Source organism: Lonchura striata, chromosome 18, assembly GCF_046129695.1.
Source record: "Lonchura striata isolate bLonStr1 chromosome 18, bLonStr1.mat, whole genome shotgun sequence".
Lineage (NCBI taxonomy): Eukaryota > Metazoa > Chordata > Aves > Passeriformes > Estrildidae > Lonchura > Lonchura striata.
The window spans coordinates 1,667,435-1,684,393 of record NC_134620.1 but is presented as its reverse complement, the minus strand read 5'-3'; the positions used below and the strand labels follow the sequence as shown (position 1 = coordinate 1,684,393).

At 58.8% G+C, this 16,959-nt stretch overlaps 1 protein-coding gene across 2 annotated transcripts; it reads left to right on the top strand.

Annotated features, from left to right (window-relative positions):
• Positions 1-1,628: 1,628 nt before the first annotated feature.
• On the top strand, positions 1,629-13,260 carry PRODH (proline dehydrogenase 1). Of its 2 annotated transcripts, XM_021536747.2 has the most exons (14): positions 1,629-1,817; positions 2,361-2,548; positions 7,793-7,827; positions 8,136-8,285; positions 8,418-8,482; positions 8,836-8,952; positions 9,085-9,164; positions 9,398-9,479; positions 9,747-9,839; positions 9,932-10,078; positions 10,234-10,409; positions 10,490-10,588; positions 10,986-11,074; positions 12,315-13,260. In XM_021536747.2, exons 2-14 carry the CDS (start codon positions 2,412-2,414, stop codon positions 12,494-12,496), a joined length of 1,452 nt encoding a protein of 483 aa, XP_021392422.2. In that variant the 5' UTR covers positions 1,629-1,817; positions 2,361-2,411; the 3' UTR covers positions 12,497-13,260. The 2 variants fall into 2 exon arrangements, with proteins under 2 accessions (XP_021392422.2, XP_021392421.2); XM_021536746.2 differs by lacking the exons at positions 1,629-1,817; positions 2,361-2,548 and having other exon boundaries at positions 2,667-7,827.
• The last annotated feature ends 3,699 nt before the right edge of the window (positions 13,261-16,959 follow it).

Genomic DNA, 16,959 nt, shown 5'->3' with positions numbered 1-16,959 from the left:
GTTGCCTGCCATATCCACTAAGGAACAGAGGTCGGTTATACCCTTCCTTTTACTATTAATATATTTGTAAAAACTTTTTTTTTATTTTTAACAGAAGTTGGCAAGTTGAGTTCAAACTGAGCTTTGGCCTCCCTAACGTATGACCATATGCAGCTGTGATGCAGCTGTGAAACAATCCTGCAAAAGGAAGGGAGGTACCTGATCCGCCAGGCCAAGACTCGGGAGATTCCTGGACACGGGGTGTCAGGGATGTGCTCAGTAATCTCCGGAGCTCAGCACTGGGTGTGTCAGGGAGGAACAGCTCAGGAAAACGCCTCCCAGGAGCAGAACGGGCACTTGTCCTGCCTGAAAAGATCCCAAGGTGCTGCCAGCCCTCTCCAGTGCTCTGCACAGCAGGTGAAGCCAAACAGCCCCAGCCCATGACAAGGGAGCTAAGTCTGCTGCCTCAAGTAACCCAAGCACCCATGGACCCCACCAAATGAATGAAGATTCAGCTGAAAACCCTAAAATGTTCACACATACATCAGGAGGACAGGAGCAAGTACAGGGTCTTGAAACATCTCTCCCATAACAGGTCCTGCAGCTCCACAGTGTTTCCAGCTCCACAGGCTGGACATATCAAGGTTGCCCCAGAGATGGCTACAAGGGAGCAAGATCCTTTGAATCCTCCTTTGGCTCCCCCTAGGGCTGCCTGAGCACCCAGTAGCCCCCTGGCCCCTCAGGGTTGGCCCCAGTGCTCCCCACAGGTCCCATTCAGGGCTCCCTTGGGACCTTCATAATTTTCCCAACGGCTCCTCCAAGGGCATGAGGTTCTCTTTGCCCTGCTCCCAGCACTGCTCCAAGAGTTTCCCTCAGGCCCCACCCAGGGCTCCCTCGAGCCGCACCTGCCCCTTTCTGGGGCTGCCGGGGAGGGAGGCGCCCCTGGGACCGGCTGCTTCAAGAGGATGGGAATGGGGAAGGCAGCGGGCAGGGGGCTGCGAGAGTGGGCTGCGCTGGGCACGGTGGCTCCAGTCCCGGTGCTGGCCCCGGTGAGCTCGCCAGTCCTGGTTCCTATCCCCGTCCCGATACCTGTCCCAGCACTGGTCTCGCTCGCAGTCCCGGTCCCAGTGCCAATCTCGGTGCCGGTGCTGGTCCCAGTCCCTGTCCAGGTCCCTGTCCTGGTGCCGCTTCCGGCTTCAGTTCCAGTACCGGTCTCTGTGCCAGTCCCGTTCCCAGTTCCGCTGCCGGTGCCTGTCCTCCTGTCGGTGCCAGTCCCGGAATCAGTCCCAGTTCCCATCCCCGTGGCGGTGCTTGTCTCGGTGTCAGTGCCAGTCCCGTTCCCGGCCCAGCTGCCGGGCCCGGTGCCGATCCCAGAACCAGTCCCGGTGTCGGTGCCGGGGCAGCGCCGGGGCGCGGGGCCGGTTCCGGCGGCAGCGGAGCGCGGCCCAAGGCGGGGCGGAGCGGGGCCGGGGCCCGGGGGCGGTCCCGCGCGGGCCGTACTTAAGGCGGCGGCGGGCGGCGGCCCCGCCGTGCCCATGGCTCTCCCGAGCGCCGCCCGGGCGCTCCGCGCCGCCGTTCGCCGGGGCGATGCCCCGAGCCGCCCGCGCTCCCAGCCCGCCGCCGCCCCCCGCGGGCTCTCCCCGGCGGCGGCGGGCGCGGGGCCCCGGCCCGGGCCGCCCCCTTCCCCTCGGGGCGCGGAGCGGGCCCCGCCGCCGCCCGCCGTGGATTTCGGGGACTCGCGCGAGGCGTTCCGCAGCAAGAGCAACGCGGAGCTGCTGCGGGGGCTGGTGGTGCTGGGGCTGTGCGCCGTGGAGCCGCTGGTGCAGCACAACCGGGAGGTGCGTGGAGGAAGGAGTCTGGCTTGCGGGGGCTGCTCCGGGGCGGGGCTTGTCCCTGTTCGAGGGGTCAGGGGCTCTGGACCCGCGGGGCTCTCGCTCAGGGCCGCCCGCTCCAGCTCTCCTGCTGGAGAGGGTTCTTGCTCCGAGGAGTTCCATTTTGGGACTGCGAGTCCCGGGATGGGGAGTGCCCGCTCCGGACGTGTCGGTGCGGGATGGGGGTTCATTCCAGGGGTGACTGCTCCAAATAGGGGGATCTTTCGTTCCGGGACAGTGTTCTGCAGGATGTTGGTGCGTGCTAGGGATACTCTCACTCCGGGGGGTGCCGGTCCTGGACTGGGGGGGTTCACATCCTAGGGATGCCCATTTCGGGACGTGTCATTCCCCTTCCAGGGGGACTCTGGGTCGGAGAGTGCGCGTGTTGGGGAGCTCTCGGACCCGGGCCGGCGGGGTGCTCCTTTTGGGGAATGCCAGTCCTGGGTCGTGGGGACTTTTCCTACGGGAGTGCCCGTGCGGGACGGGTGCTGACCCGCCGCTGTCCCGCAGCTGCTGCAGTTGTGCCAGCGGGTGCTGGGGCAGACGCTGTTCGAGCGGCTGATGAAGATGACGTTCTACGGGCAGTTCGTGGCCGGGGAGGACCAGGAGGCCATCAAGCCGCTGCTCCGGCGGAACCAGGCCTTCGGCGTGGGCGCCGTGCTGGATTACAGCGTGGAGGAGGACCTGGGCGACGGGCGGTGAGCGCGGGGCCGGGGCGGGCCCGGGCCGCGCTGCCATTGGCTGCGCCCGCCCAGCCCCCCGCTCCCATTGGCTGCGAGCCCGCCGCGTCACGGCCTCGCCCCCGCGGCACCGCCCGCGCCGCACATGGCGGGGCCGTGACCCGCGCGGTGCGGTGCCGAGCCCCGGCGGGGCCCGGTCGGGCCCCCGCCCCTCTGCAAGTGCTGGGTGCTGCCCCCCTGCCTGCTGCACCTCCTCTGTCCCCATCTATTCCCTTGCACACACCAGAGTGCAATCCGTCCCCGGCGGGGCTGTACACCCCGAACACTTCTGCACAGCCTGAGGGGGTTCCCACCTCTATTTTCCATCTCCTATGGGATACTAACCCCCCCCATTCCATCTTCCCTCTGTCAACCATCTCCTGTTTTCCCTAACCTCCTGGGGCTCTGTGTCCCCCTCCACACCCCTCTGCACACAGACAGACAACACACAGCGGTGCTGTCACACCTGAAGTCTCCCTTCCCCCTCCCCGCCATCGGTATGCTGCCCCTCATTCCTGCTCCCGGCTTTTCACACCATAGAAATGCTGCCTCACACATTTTGGTGGACTCAGTGATCTTGGAGCTCTTTCACAATTTTAACAATTCCATGATTTCATGATTTCCACCCTCCACCATTTCCATCTCTCTCAAGCTGGAGTGGTGCCTCCCTTCCCGCACTGCCTCCCAATCCCAGGCAGCCTGCACTGCCTCCCGCCCTCTGCCAAGAGCTGGCACCAGCCCAAAGCTGCCGGTAACTTTCCATTAATCGGGCTCCAGTTCCGGTCAGTTGCGCTCTCCGGATCGATGGGCCGCTGGCCGGCACCCCATCACGGGGGTGGGCGGTGTCCCCCCACCCGTGACAGGGGAGGCCCTTCCCGAGGACACTGGCTGAGGATGTGGCGTCCCCCGGGCAAGGCTGCACAGCGGCAGTCGCTGCTGGCTGCTGGGGACACCGTCCGGTTTTATATGCTTGTCACGCGGTGTCAAAAACACAGCGGGAACGGCTTTTTGGGATGGTTTGCGAGCAGGCTGCGAGTCACGCTGGTGTTCAGGTGCTGCCGCTGGGAGCCTTATCTCTGGTCCACACCCGGAAACCGCTTATCGGGGATCCCCATGTGCCATGGCTGGTGCCGCTGCCCCTCGCTGCTGCTGCCACTGCCGCTGTTGCATCTCCAGGGGTGGAGGGTCTGCGTGTCCGTGATGGGAGCAGACGCTGGCGAGGGCAGCGCGGGGGGAGGCACGGCTGCACCATCCCAGAGTGGGCTGCAAACTTTGGGGGTTTTCTAGAAAATCTTCAAAACACGCCGCTGCTTCCAAGCAAGGGGGTGGCTGTTTTGAAGGTGTGTAGCTAAGTCTTTCTCCCCTGGACACACAGCCGCAGTCTGGGCTGTGTTCAGCATTCCCGTGAGGCTGAGCCAGCAGCACTGGTTCTGCCAGGCTGTCACTGCTGCCCTGCATGCCTGGCTGTGCCTGGGCCGAGGGCTTTCCTGTGAGGGATCATAGAAGACTTTCAGACAGGTTCTGCCTGCAGCTGTATCCCTCCTGATGGTGGGTGCTGGTGGTTTGTGAGCTGGCTGGGCTGTGCTGCCAATTTGGGGTTTGCACATGTGGTACTCCTGGCTAGGCGCGCTCTGCCTGTGCTGCGTGGGCCATTCACGTCCAAGAGACTTCCCAAGGCATCCCTGCCCAAGCCCCAGTGGGATTTGCCTGGATATCAGGAAAAGGGTATTCACCCAGAGGATGGTCAGGCACTGAACAGGCTCTCCAGGGAGTGGTCATGGTCCCAAGGCTAAGGAGTGTTTGGACAGTTGAGCACAGGGTGGGATTGTTGTCCTCTCCAGAGCTAGGAGTGGAATTTGATGTCTTCATTCATCCCTTCCACTTCAGGATGTTCTAGAATTCTCTGAACAGGGACCAAGCCCAGGATGGGATTGGACGGGTTATGAATGGTGTCCCTTACCAACCATCACTCTGGGTTCTCCCTGGCTCTGTTTGGGGTAAAATCCAAATTCTCAGTGCTTCTGTCAGGGCTGGTGCTGAGTTGGGTTGCATGTGGTTGAGAGGGGTGGGAAGTCCTGGGTTCGTGGCTGCTGGACCCCAGAGCTGTGTTCTTCCCTTGGGTGAATGCTTTGGGATTGTGCTGCTGCCAGCCAGGAAGCAGTTACAAAGCACAGCAGGCAGTGGGTGTTTTGGCCTCTTGGTGCCATCTCCTGTTGTTCTTCTGGAGCAAGCCTGACATAACGGCAGGGAAATGCCCTCTCCCCCCCAGCAATGGGCTATGACATCTCTTCCACAGCCTTTCTAGATGGGAACAACAATGCAACATGGGCAAGAACCAGCTTATCCTGCCTGCCACAGGCCCCTGCCTGCCCTGCTCAGGCTGGCATCCAGGACTCTGCCAGCTTGTCCCAGGAGGCCTCAGCCACGTGCTGAAGGCTGCTGCCAGGTCATGGTGACACAGCTGGAAAATGTGTTCTCCAAGCAGCAGAGGTCTGGGGGCTTCAGCGTAGCTACAGCCCTGGGTGGGGATTGAGAGGTGGTACTGGACAGGGGCTCCTGGTACCTGTGGGGTGAAGCAGCAAGACCACCCCCCCCCCCCCCATAGTGAAGGTGGTTGTAGCCTCCTGGCAGCCTTGGGGCCATTGCTGGCCCACAGGCATCCCAAGACTGCACATGGGTTGGGGTTGTGCTGACACAGGGGAGGGACAATCTGCCCCTAGCATTGTTAGATGCTCTTCAGGCTCTGCCATGCAGAGTATGGACCGGGCTTCCTCTAGAAATTCCTTGTGTGGATATCTGACACCTGGCCCAGGATGGGATCACTGTCCCCAGCCTGGGCAATACTGCTCCCAGAGCTGCTCCTCCCCTTCTCTTCCTGTTCCCAGCGCTCATTCCCAGCTGCCCGCCCTGCCCTGTGCTTTGTCAGCATGCTGTCTGGGATCATGGGGCAGCTTCTGTTCAGCTTGAAGTTCTCCAAGGAGGTCCTGGGCTGGTGTGTTCTGACAGCTCCTGCATGGAGCAGGTTGAAGGTCTATTCTGCCAAGAGCTTTGCTTTATTCCTACCTGTGGGATTCTGAGCACCACCCATAGCTCCAAAATGGACTTCATGTAACCATGAGTCTTTTCCTTAGATGTAGTAATTCAAGGACAGCTTCTCCCTGATCCCTCATCCCCTTTGCCAGACCCATTTGCTGATGAGCAAAGCAAACACACTGTGCTGCTGGCACCCTCTGGGTAACCTGCAGGGCCAAAGGGATTATTTCTGACAGCGGGACCTTTGTGCTGCTCCTGAGCTGGTTTACTTAGCCTGATCCAAAACTTCCTGAAAGCCCCATCTACTATGTCAGCTGGCTTACCCTTCCCAGCCATCCAGCAAGTCCTCACAACCTGCTTTAGGCAAGTGTGAACTCCCAGGCCCTGAACTCAGCCTTGAGGTTGTTCCTGTCTGCATACAGCCAGGAGCGTCTGGACAGTGCCTGGAGATGGGACCTGCTCTGGGAGACTTGTTGTGGGTTTGTAGAAGGGATGATCAGGTATAAGCTGGGTTTAGTGGCACTTGGTGGGTGAGGGAATGGCTTTGCTGGCCAATGTTAATATTGCAAAGTGAGCAGCTGATATCCAGGACAAAGTTATTGCTTCAGCTGGAAGGATCTTCCTTTATTTTGCTTAATGCAGAAGAACAAAGCAAGCGCCATGGCACTGCTTTGAATGCCCCCCTAGAGGATGAAGGAACAGCTGGTGCAGTCATGCAGCAGAAATGCTGCTGGGAATGGTGTGTTTATCTTCAGGAACACAAAACACTCTAACTCCAAGGGCAAAGTTTGCTATTTGATCTGTGTGTCTTCACTCCAGCCACTTGTTCCCGTACTTTAGATGTTGTGCCCACAGTGTGCCTTGGGCTCAGAGCTGTCCCCTGTCCACAGGACCCACGTCTCTGTGTGGCCTCATGTCACAGCAGTATTCAGCTGAAGCTGTCCCCCTATGCCATGCCACCTGCTCCAAAGAGAGTTTCCACCTAGCAAGGGCTTTGCTGAAAAATCCCATTTCTGAGTGTATGATCTCTCCTCCTTCCTTTCCTCCACCCTGTGTACTCAGGGTCAGAAAGGTGCTTTCTTTGTCCTCAGGTGAGTAACAGCAGGGAGCAGAGCCTGCTAGATATGGTGCATTCTGCTTCCCATGAGCTCCAGCTGCTCCTGCCCTGGCTCACGCCAGGCTTTCAGCGATGTGGGACTGGTCCTGGCTCCAGGGGGCCAAGGGAATGGCTCGTTTCCAGTTGCCATGCCCCAGCAGCCCCTAATCCCTGTCACAGGGTTTTCATATGGGACAACATGTCCTGGGACCCTGCCATGTGCCTCTCTGCTCTCCTGGCCAGCCTGCTGGCTCCGGATGGGTGGCTTTGCTGCTTCCCTCTCACCATGCTTCTTCCCCGTCAGGCATGGCCAGTTTGGGGACAGGGATGCCAGGGCAGAGGCCTTCTGCAGGGGATGGCTCTGCTGCTACCCAAGGCTGCTCTCCAGGGACCTGTTCCAGGTCAGACCCGGGTCTGCAGCTGGGTTTAGGGTGTCAGCAAGAAGGCTTAGCTACTCAAGCTCAGGAAGGATCTCATGACTTGGCCAACATCTGCCAAGCTGTCAGAGCCCTGTTGTCTCCATGGCAGAGAGTTTGGGCTTAAAATGACATCTGAGGTCAGTTGGAGTTGAAAACAAGATGTTGTTTGTGAGTTGTTGACTAAAGCAATGACACAGAGGAGTGTGGGGCAGTAGGCACCCTCGGATTAGTGTGCTCAGGGTCTGGAGAAGCTCCATGCTTTGTGGTCTGGCTACTGGTGCCATCAAGGTGAGGAGGCAGTGGGTTGAGGCTTGGTGTCACCACAACAAGGACCATGAGCAGGTTAGAGATGGAGCCCCACCAGACCGACCTTGTCTTTGCCATGGGGTGGGCTTTTGGAGAGCAGCTCTGAACCTGGGGATGGAGCATCCTCACTGTGCTGCCTCAGGGCTCCCAGGACTTCCGTGGATGGATGGTGAAGCCCTGTTCCCTTCCACAGGTGGGTTTTGGGCAATTGAACTGCCAGCTGGATCCCATCGGTGATGGGATGGCAAGCAAACAGCAGGGTCCAGCAACAGGATGGCAACACAGGAGCCTCAGAGCTGTCCTGTCCATCAGCGTAGGGCTGCAGGGGGTTGCTGAACTGGCCCTTATCTTTCCTGTTTCTCTTCTTAGCTCCCGCACCTCTGCAGCCGAGAAGGAGATGGGAGGTGAGTGACAGGAGATAGCCTGGAGGTCTGGGCACAGCAGGCCTGGTGTTGTGGGGGAAGCACCCAGGTACCACAGCCTCAAAAAATGAGCTGGATGAAGAGCAGTGTGGTTCCTGACCCAGTCCTGACCCTCAGCGAACACTCAGCCTCTGCTTGGGCACAGAGCAAGCAGGGCCCATGTCAGCAGCGCTGGGGCTCTTCTGAGATCCAAGCCAGAGCCTCTCTCCCCTTCACCCCCACTGGGAGCTCCTGGGGAGGCCATAGGAGCTTGGTGGGGCATGGCCTATCTCCATCCTCTTCCACCCCAGGAGCAGAAAAAAGGGAGAAGCAATACCGAGCCCATCAGGGATTTGGGGATCACCATGGTGGAGTTACCGGAGCCCACACTTATTTCTACGCCGATGAGGCCAAGTGTGACCAACACATGGAGACTTTCCTCCGCTGTATTGATGCCTCAAGTGAGTGCTCCTGTGTCCTGGACAGCCTCACTGTGCTGGGGACTGCAAGGATCTCTCAGTCCCACCACCACCACATCTCTCTTGCCCAAGGACTAATGGTCAGGTTGACTCTGTCCTTGTGGTTCCATCCAGGTGGCAGCTCAGAGGACGGCTTCTCTGCCATCAAGCTGACAGCACTGGCCAGACCCCAATTCCTGGTGAGTGCCAGAACTGTGACAGAGTGTGGTGGGGCAGAGCCAGGGCCACAGATGATGCTTCTGCTGGGGCAGGGGCCAGGTGGCATCTCTAATAATGGCAGTGAGGAGTGGGCACCAAGAGCCTGTCCCCTGAGAGCCCAAGACCCCTGAAGACCCTGGCTCAGCTTTTGGGGCGACACAAAGAGCTTTAAAGGTGACATGAAGGTGGATGTGTGGGATCTATTCTACTTGTCTTGGCCAAGGTGTCCTGCTCTGGGGTCAGCATGTGCCCTGGGCTGGGTGTGGTCTTACAAAGCCCTTGCAGGACAGGAGGCTCCAGCCTGGGTGTCTCACCTGGAGCCTTGTCCCCACAGGTGCATTTCTCAGAGGTGCTGGTGAAGTGGCGGAGGTTCTTCCACCAAATGGCTGCACAGGAGGGCCAGGCTGGGCGGGCAGTGCTGGACACAAAGCTGGAGGTGGAGAAGCTGCAGGTGAAGCGGTGTGGCCTGCGGGAGGAGGCTGTGCTGCATTGCTGGAGGTGGCCATGGATACAGAGGTGCCAGAGCAGCCCCAAGCTGTGACACCTCAAGCAGACAGACCCCTGATGCTTCTTTTGGTGGCAGGAGGCACTGGCCAACCTCGGCATTGCGAGCAAGGCAGAGAGCCAGCAGTGGTTCACGGGCGAGAAGCTGGGCACGAGCGGGTAAGCTGCCTGGGGGACTCTGTCCCTGTCCCTGGGGCAGCAGCAAGGGGAGGTCTCCAAATGTCTGCTGTGGCTCAGCATAGTAATGGAATATAGGGGAAGTTTGGGTGGAGGTGACGAGACAGAACAGGGTGGCACATGTCATGTGTCTTTCCGCTGGTGGGGGCTGGGAGCTGATAGAGAGCCCCCTGCCTTTGCAAGACACCAGCAAGGACCTGGCTCTCTGCTCCCAGCGCTGTGGACCTGCTAGACTGGAACAGCCTGTTTGACAGCCGCACCAAGCTCTCCAGGCCTCTGCTCATCCCCAATAGGAAGGTGGGTGCCCACCTTTGCTACCCCCAGAGGGTCCCACAGAGGGTTTGTGGGAGCAGGGCAAGGGTCTTATGCTCTTTCCAGTAAGTGCTGGTGGCTGCAAATCTCAGCCATGCTGTGACAACAGTGTGCAACCACTGCTATCTGGTGGGGGCTGGGGGACTGGGGTGGGGCAGCAATCCTGGGGATGGGTTCCCTCCAGGGGTGTTTGTGTCCCCCATGGGCAGAGCTGGGTACAGACAGGGTGCCACAAAGCTGCTCTTGTTTCAGACTGGGCAGCTGGAGCCTCTGCTGTCATGCTTCAGTGAGGAGGAGGAGCTGCAGATGAAGAGGGTGCTGCAACGCATGGATGTCCTTGCAAAGGTGAGGGGGCCTCGGGGCTGGGGGAGTCACAGAGGGGGACACATGGAGCAGACAGCCCTGTGAACCCAACCTGCATGTCCTTCACCCCCCAGAGAGCCACGGAGAAGGGCGTGAGGCTGATGGTAGATGCGGAGCAGAGCTACTTCCAACCGGCCATCAGCCGCCTTACCACGGAGACGCAGCGCCGCTTCAACAGGAGCCAGCCCATCATCTACAACACCTACCAGTGCTACCTGAGGGTGAGGCTGCTGTGTCCCAGGGCACTGCTGTGGATGGATGGATGGATGGAGACCTCATCTCCTGAAGCCATGGCAGTGCAATGGCACAGCTGCTGAGGCAGTCAGGGGTGGCACTGGAGCAGTGACCTCGTGCCATCTCTTCCACTTGGTCACAGGAGGCATACAACAACGTGACAGGGGACGTGGAGCTGTCGCGCCGAGAGGGCTGGCACTTCGGCGCCAAGCTGGTGCGTGGTGCCTACATGGAGCAGGAGAGGGAGAGGGCGGCTCAGATGGGCTACGAGGATCCCATCAACCCAACCTATGAGAAGACCAACGAGATGTACCACAGGTAGGGGACAGCCCCAGCCACACTGCTGCCTGTTGCCCCAGTGGGAAGAGGCCTCACCAGAGGCCCACCTTGCCTTCCAGGTGCCTGGACTATGTCCTGGAGGAGATCAAGCATAGCCGGAAAGCCAGCGTGATGGTGGCCTCTCACAATGAGGACACCGTGAAGTTCACCCTGCGCAGGTCAGTGCTGGGCAGGCAGCGTGGTGAGGCAGGGACAAGGGGCTTGAGGAATGTGGGGGCCCAGCAGAGATGCAGGGAGATGTGCTGTGGTTTGTCAGGTCCCCCCTGAGCTCACCTGGGGGGATCCTGGCTCCCACATGGCGCTCAGGGCTTTAGATGGGGCTTGGAGCTGAGGTGCAGCATGGTGGCCCCAGTGGCTGCAGAACTGGTCCCATCACCAGCCCAGAGGGTGTTTTAAAAACACATCCCTCAAGTGCTACATCCCAGCTTCCATCTGGGATATGGTCAGTGCCATGCTGTCCTACTTGGGGATAATCCCCAGCCCTCTGGTGGGGCACACTGCCCTGGTGACCTCTGCTGGGTCCACTCTCCCCTGGTGCTGAGGCTTGTTTTGCAGGATGATGGAGCTGGGGATCCATCCCTCGGACAAGAAGGTGTGCTTTGGGCAGCTGCTGGGCATGTGTGACCAGATCACCTTCCCCTTGGGTGAGTGACGGGAGTGGGGGGGCTTGGCCCCACTGAGACCCCTAAACAGCTGGGGAGGGAGGGAGGGAGGAAGGAAGGAAGGAAGACCTGTTATAGAACACTGACTGAGCACAGTGCCATGCCATGGAGAATGCTGGGTGGGGATTGGGGAAGATGTCGATGAGGATATAAATGAAGAGTCACATCTCTCTTCTGAGGTTCCATGAGCCTGTAGTGGCTGGGCAGGGATATTCCCACTTTGGAGTCAGAGGAGAGATTGGAGTGTCTCAGGGTGGGGCAGAGACTGGTCCTGGCAGACAGAAACTCTCTCCTGTACCTCCTCAGCCCGGGGATGTCCCTTGGCTCCATGGGAGGTGCACACAGAGTCCTGGGCTCTCTGCTCACAGGATGGCACCAGCCTCTTTGTGTGACCTTGTCCTCAGCCACCAGCTCAGGCAGTGGAGCAGCACTGCCAGAGGCCTGGACAGAGGGACACACGAGGGTCAAGGTACCCAGCCCCGATCAAGGACTGATCCCCCTGCCCACACCAGTGTCCAGAACAGAGTCCCAAGGCCAGCAGAGCAGCAGGAGGCAAACTGGGCAGTTGTCCAGCACAGATGCTGCTCTGTCCTGGAGTTCTCTTGGAAGCAGGGCTTGGCCGCCTGTCTGCAGCCTCATCCGGTCATGCTGGAAAAATGTGTTAACTTGATGTTTCTGGTTGAACGCTCCTTGAGCTGGCCCAGCCCCGGCTGCCGACATTCCCAGGGCTCCTGGTGACCTCGGCCCGCTCCCTCTGGCGCTTTCCCAAGCTCCCGGTGCTGAGCCGGGAGAGCCGCACTGCTGCCCCCCAGCCGGCTCCCTGTCCCAGCGCACAGCCTCCTGCACAACCATGGGGCATGGGAGGGCAGGGAGGAAGGGCAGGTGGCTTTCTTTTCTCCCCCCCCCCCCGGCTCTTTTTTTACTTGCCCCCCTGTTTTTTCTTCCCCTCTGTTCTTTCTTCACCCCTTTTATCCTCATCCCTTTTCCATCACCCTTTTTTTCCCTTCTTCTCCCTCTTTTTTCTCCCCCTTCCTCCCCTTTCCCCCCTCTTTTCCCCCTTGCCCCCTTTTTCCCCATTTGAAGTATGTTCCTCTTCTTTTCCCTCTTCACATTTTTTTCACTTTTTCCTCCTTTGTTTACCTTTTTTTTCCTTTTTTTTTTCCTTTTTGCACTTTTTTTTTTTTTCCTGGCAATTCCCTGAGCTGCAGCCTCTCTCCCTCAGGCCAGGCTGGCTTCCCTGTGTACAAGTACGTGCCCTACGGGCCGGTGAAGGAGGTGCTGCCATACCTGTCCCGCCGGGCCCAGGAGAACAGGGGCTTCATGCAGCGGGCGAACCGCGAGCGGGACCTGCTCTGGAAAGAGGTCAAGAGGCGCCTCCTCACAGGAAACCTCTTCAGCCACTAACCCCAGCCTCAGCCTGAGGCTCCTGCACCTTCAGCCTGAACCACTGTCCCCATTTCCCGTGCCAGTTCTGCCGCAGCTGCCCCAACCCCCTTTGCCCCAAGAGAGAAGTGTCCTTGTTGCTGTTGAACCACTCACACCTTCGGTGACCTCTGGGATGGCCCCAGCTGGCATTGCTCCAGGGATGTCACTCTGCCATCCCACGGCCTCTCGAGCTGTCCCAGGGGAGATACTGGGCTCTCCTGCCAGCCTGCCCTGTGCCTTGATGAACACTGTCCTGGTGGCTTTTCCCTGGCAGGATTCCACAGGGTGATTTATCCACTCGCCTTGTGCCCATGAGCTCAAGTCCAGGTGGGCTGGGTGACGTGGGGACGAGCTGTCCTCAGCCAGAAGCTCCTCCAGCCTCTGCCAGGGTTGGAGCTTTGCTTCCACCAGGCCTCTGAAGGTGCAGGATCAGCCCCTGTTGCCTGTCCCAGACCTGCCTGCTCACTGGCTTGCACTGACCAGAGCTGGGCAGGTCCAGGCTCTCCCCATCCCACTGGGATAAGCTGCCTGGGGTTGTCCATCCTCAGGCACACATCCAGTGGAGCAGGAGGGGGTGAGGGAAGTGGGCTGGCCCCATCCCTGTACCATTCCTGCCTGCAGTCCCTGGTTCTAACAATGGACCATGGCAGTGGGAGCACCAGGAGCTGGACCACAGCTTGTCTCTGCTGTACACTGGATTTGTAGAGAATGGAAATGATTAAATCACAACTGTTCCTGCTCCAGTCTCTCTCTCTCTCTCTCTGGTCTTGGGCAGCCACATGTCCCTCAGGCACTGCCGTGATCTCGAAGGGGGGTTAGTGCTGCATGCTTTGGCCTGAGCCAGAGCCTGGGGAAAGGAGTGAGGCCATACTTCTGGGACAGGGACTGGAGAAGCCGTGGAGCTTCCTGTGATGGGTTTGTGGGGGGAGCTGGGAGCCCTGGGCCATCCCCATACCTGCAGAAGAGAGGGTGGCAGCATGGGAGGTACCTGCTTTTGGGGGACATGCACCCTGCAGCCTTTCATGCCTCAAATTAGGGGCACGTTTTCCTGGGCTCTGCAGGACCACAGGCATCTCTGGTATTCCCTGTCTGGAGCTGTGGCAGTGTCTCCTTTTATCCAGGGTCAGCCCCTTTACTTGGTGAGCCATCCACACCAAAGGGGTGATGTTTCAGCTTTCCAGAGCTGGTTCATCTCCTGCCTTTTCTCTAGCTGAGACTCTTCTGCCTTAAAATAATAAACCTGGGAGGGAGCAGGGAGCCTTGCCTGGAGCATGGGACCAGAACAGCACTGGCTCAGGCAGCAGCTGGGCTCCTGGAATTTAAGGGAAGATGGGAGATGTTCTAGGCCCTGGGCTGCCTTCCAGCAGGATGCTGTGCCAGTGGCACAGAGTACCCTGCTGCCCCAGGGGCAGAGCTTGCTGCTGCTGCTGCAGCCAGGGCTGGCTGATGCAGGAGCACTGTGAGCTTCAGCAAAAACCCACAGTCATCTGTGTAGGAGGGCACGAGAAGCCCCTCTTGGCCTTCTTTTTTGCAGATAATCCCCTCCCCAGCCCTCTTCCTAGGACAGGACAGCTCTGTAGCATGGGTCAGTGGTGTTGTGTGTGTGTCTGTTTGCAGGGTCTGTGGAGGGCTGCAGGTGCTGCCTCCTGAACACTCAAGGCACAGGATGCCCTTGAAACCCCCAGATCCCCAGTTCCTCACAACCTTTCCAGCTGAGAATGTCCTCAGCTGGAAAGGACCCACAAGGATCCAGCTTCTGGCCCTGCCAGATCCAGGGATCCAGCAAGCCCAGCTCCTGGTCCTGCCCAGACCCCCAACAACCCCACCCTGTCCATCCCTGGTGTCCAAAGGCTCCTGGAGCTCTGGCAGCCTCGGGGCTGTGCCCATTCCCTGGGCAGCCTGGGCAGTGCCAGCACCTCTGGGGGAAGAACCTTTCCTCATCTCCCGCCTAACTGTCCCCTGGCATGGCTGTATCCATGCACAGCCAGAAGATAGCAACTGCCACTTTTATTTCTGGGTGCACTGACTCAACCAACCCTCCCATATCCCAGGCATTCCCCACACTGCTCAATTTTAGCTTTTGCCGCTGTTTTCTGCTCATCCTGAAGGAAGAGGAGGCATGGAAAGGCAGTGTGTGTGTAGGACCCTGTGCTGCAGCCTTGCTGCTTGCAAGGCTGCTACTGCAGCAGTGGGGAGTTGGAAGGGGAAAGAGCCATATCCTTGCAGAAACCATCCTGACAGCCTGAGCACAGTGAGGATGGTGACAAGTACCTCATATTGTAGGTTCCACCGTGCCCCGCTGTGCAGTCCAGCCCACCGAAGCATTGACAAAACAGCACCTTTTTACTTAGCTTCACGTTCAGAAATATTATAGTGCTGGGGGTTCTTTCTTCTGTGGTGTTTTCCAAAACACAGAAAGACAGGAGACAGGCACCTGGCAGGGTCTAAAAAAGGAACTGCAAATAATAGTGTGATGGAAAGCACGGGCCAAGCTCCACATGGACAACAGCCTGGCTGGCACCAGTGGGAGTGGAGGGAGGGGTGGGTGCTACCTGTGGGACATGCAGTGCCCAGGCCCTGGCAGCACCAGCCAACCCAGAGCACTGTAAAACTTCCCTCCTCCTCTTCCCCACAGCATCCTCAGCTTCTCCAGCATCTTATGCCAACTGGCAGCATCTTCTGAGGGAGCAGCTTATCTCCCTGGCTGCAGCTCAGTCCCTGCCCTGCTGTGGGTTACACAGGTAGAAATGGAGCAGTTGAGCTGCACTGCCTGCTGGCCAAGAGAAAGAGAAGTTTATGGAAGCCAAAAAAAACATACAAAAATTGACATATCCTCACACAAAGCACCAGCACAGTGAAGGTGAGGCAGTGTGATCTGGCCCTGGCTCATTGTGACTGAGACAGCAGAGCACAAAGGGCTGCTCAGCACAATGCAGGGGAATGAAGCTGTGGAAACAGCCTGAGTGAGGCTACAGCTCAAGGTGGGCAGAACTGCCAGGGGTGCACCCCCACCAAACTCACATTTCTGCATAACTTTGGAGCTGACCCTCCCCATCCCACTTTCCTCAGCAGAACGGGATGCTGAGTCATCCCATGGAAGCAATTTGTGCCTCTATGGTCTCATATTCCTGCACCTGCGAGCAGAACGGGGCAGGGGGACAGGGATGTGGAGGCAGGGGGAGATGGGCAAGGGATGCTGCTCCCTGGTGCTACTGCCAAACACATGGAATGAGCAAGGGAAAAAAGGAAGTGGGAGAGGCGCTGATACCCTAGGGTCACATTCCCACTTGGTAAGACCACCAGAGACTTTCTGTTGGGAGTCACCTGGAGAGTCTGAGCAGGAGAGAAGCCTTCATGTGCATCAGTATTGCTAATACTGAAGATCAAAAGAATCCACCAGATGCCTTCACTCTCTGCTTGGTGCTCAGAACTCCCTGATCCTCTCCAGAAGGATGCTACCCTACTCATGCCTACAGGGAGGGAGGCTCCCCATCCACAGGAGATCCCCGGATGTGTGTGGTGCTCAGAGGCAGCTCTTTGGGAGATGCATTGTCTGTACACCTTCCCCAGCTCTGTGCAAGCCATCAACATTCAGGAGACACGTGCAGCTGCCCAGCTGCATTTGCACTACCTTAAGGGAGATGGCCAAAATGTCCCCATCCACATTTCCCCCATACTGTTTTCAGGTGTCCTGGGAGCTCAAAGAACCTTGAGGCATCTCTTGCAAGTGACCATTAAGCTGAAAATCCAGCTGGCACAGGATGGTGGCCAAGAAAGCCCTGGCCCATTCAGTGCTGCTGCACTGTGAGACTGAGGATGTCTATTGACTGCCCCACCATGCTAGAGGTGTTTGACTTGTGCAGGTGTCTGGGTGTCCTCCCTGATTCCCAGCTGTGTCCTTACAGTGGCTTAACCAGGGGCTGCTCTGAAGCCTTTCTGTCACTGTACAGGGCCCTTGGCTCTGCTGCTGCTGCAGGCACCATTTGGCTCCCACGAGTCCTGCATGGCTCCAACAGACTGGTCTAGGCTGCCAGACATATAGAGATGCCAGATCACTGGAATCTGGCACCTCCTGGATGTGCAGGACAGCTGGACACTGGGGCTGTCACACACCTGAGGCTACCAGACCTTTGGGGAAGCTGGATCCTGGGGCCGTCTCCAGCATCCGGAGCTGCTGGATCCCTGGCTCAGGTGGATACTGGGGCTCTCGGGCTCCCGAAGGCCACCAGACTTCCAGGACAGACTGACCCTCGGGTCTTTGGGCACCCAGGACTGTGAGACCCCTGGAGCTACTGGAATCACAAGTCGGACAGATCTCAGGGCTGTTGTGTATCTCAAGCTGCCAGATCCCAGATACAGCCAGAGCCTGGGACTGCCAGACCGCCAGGATAGCCAAAACCCGGAGCTCACCCTGCACTGTCAAATCCCTGGAGCTGCTGGAT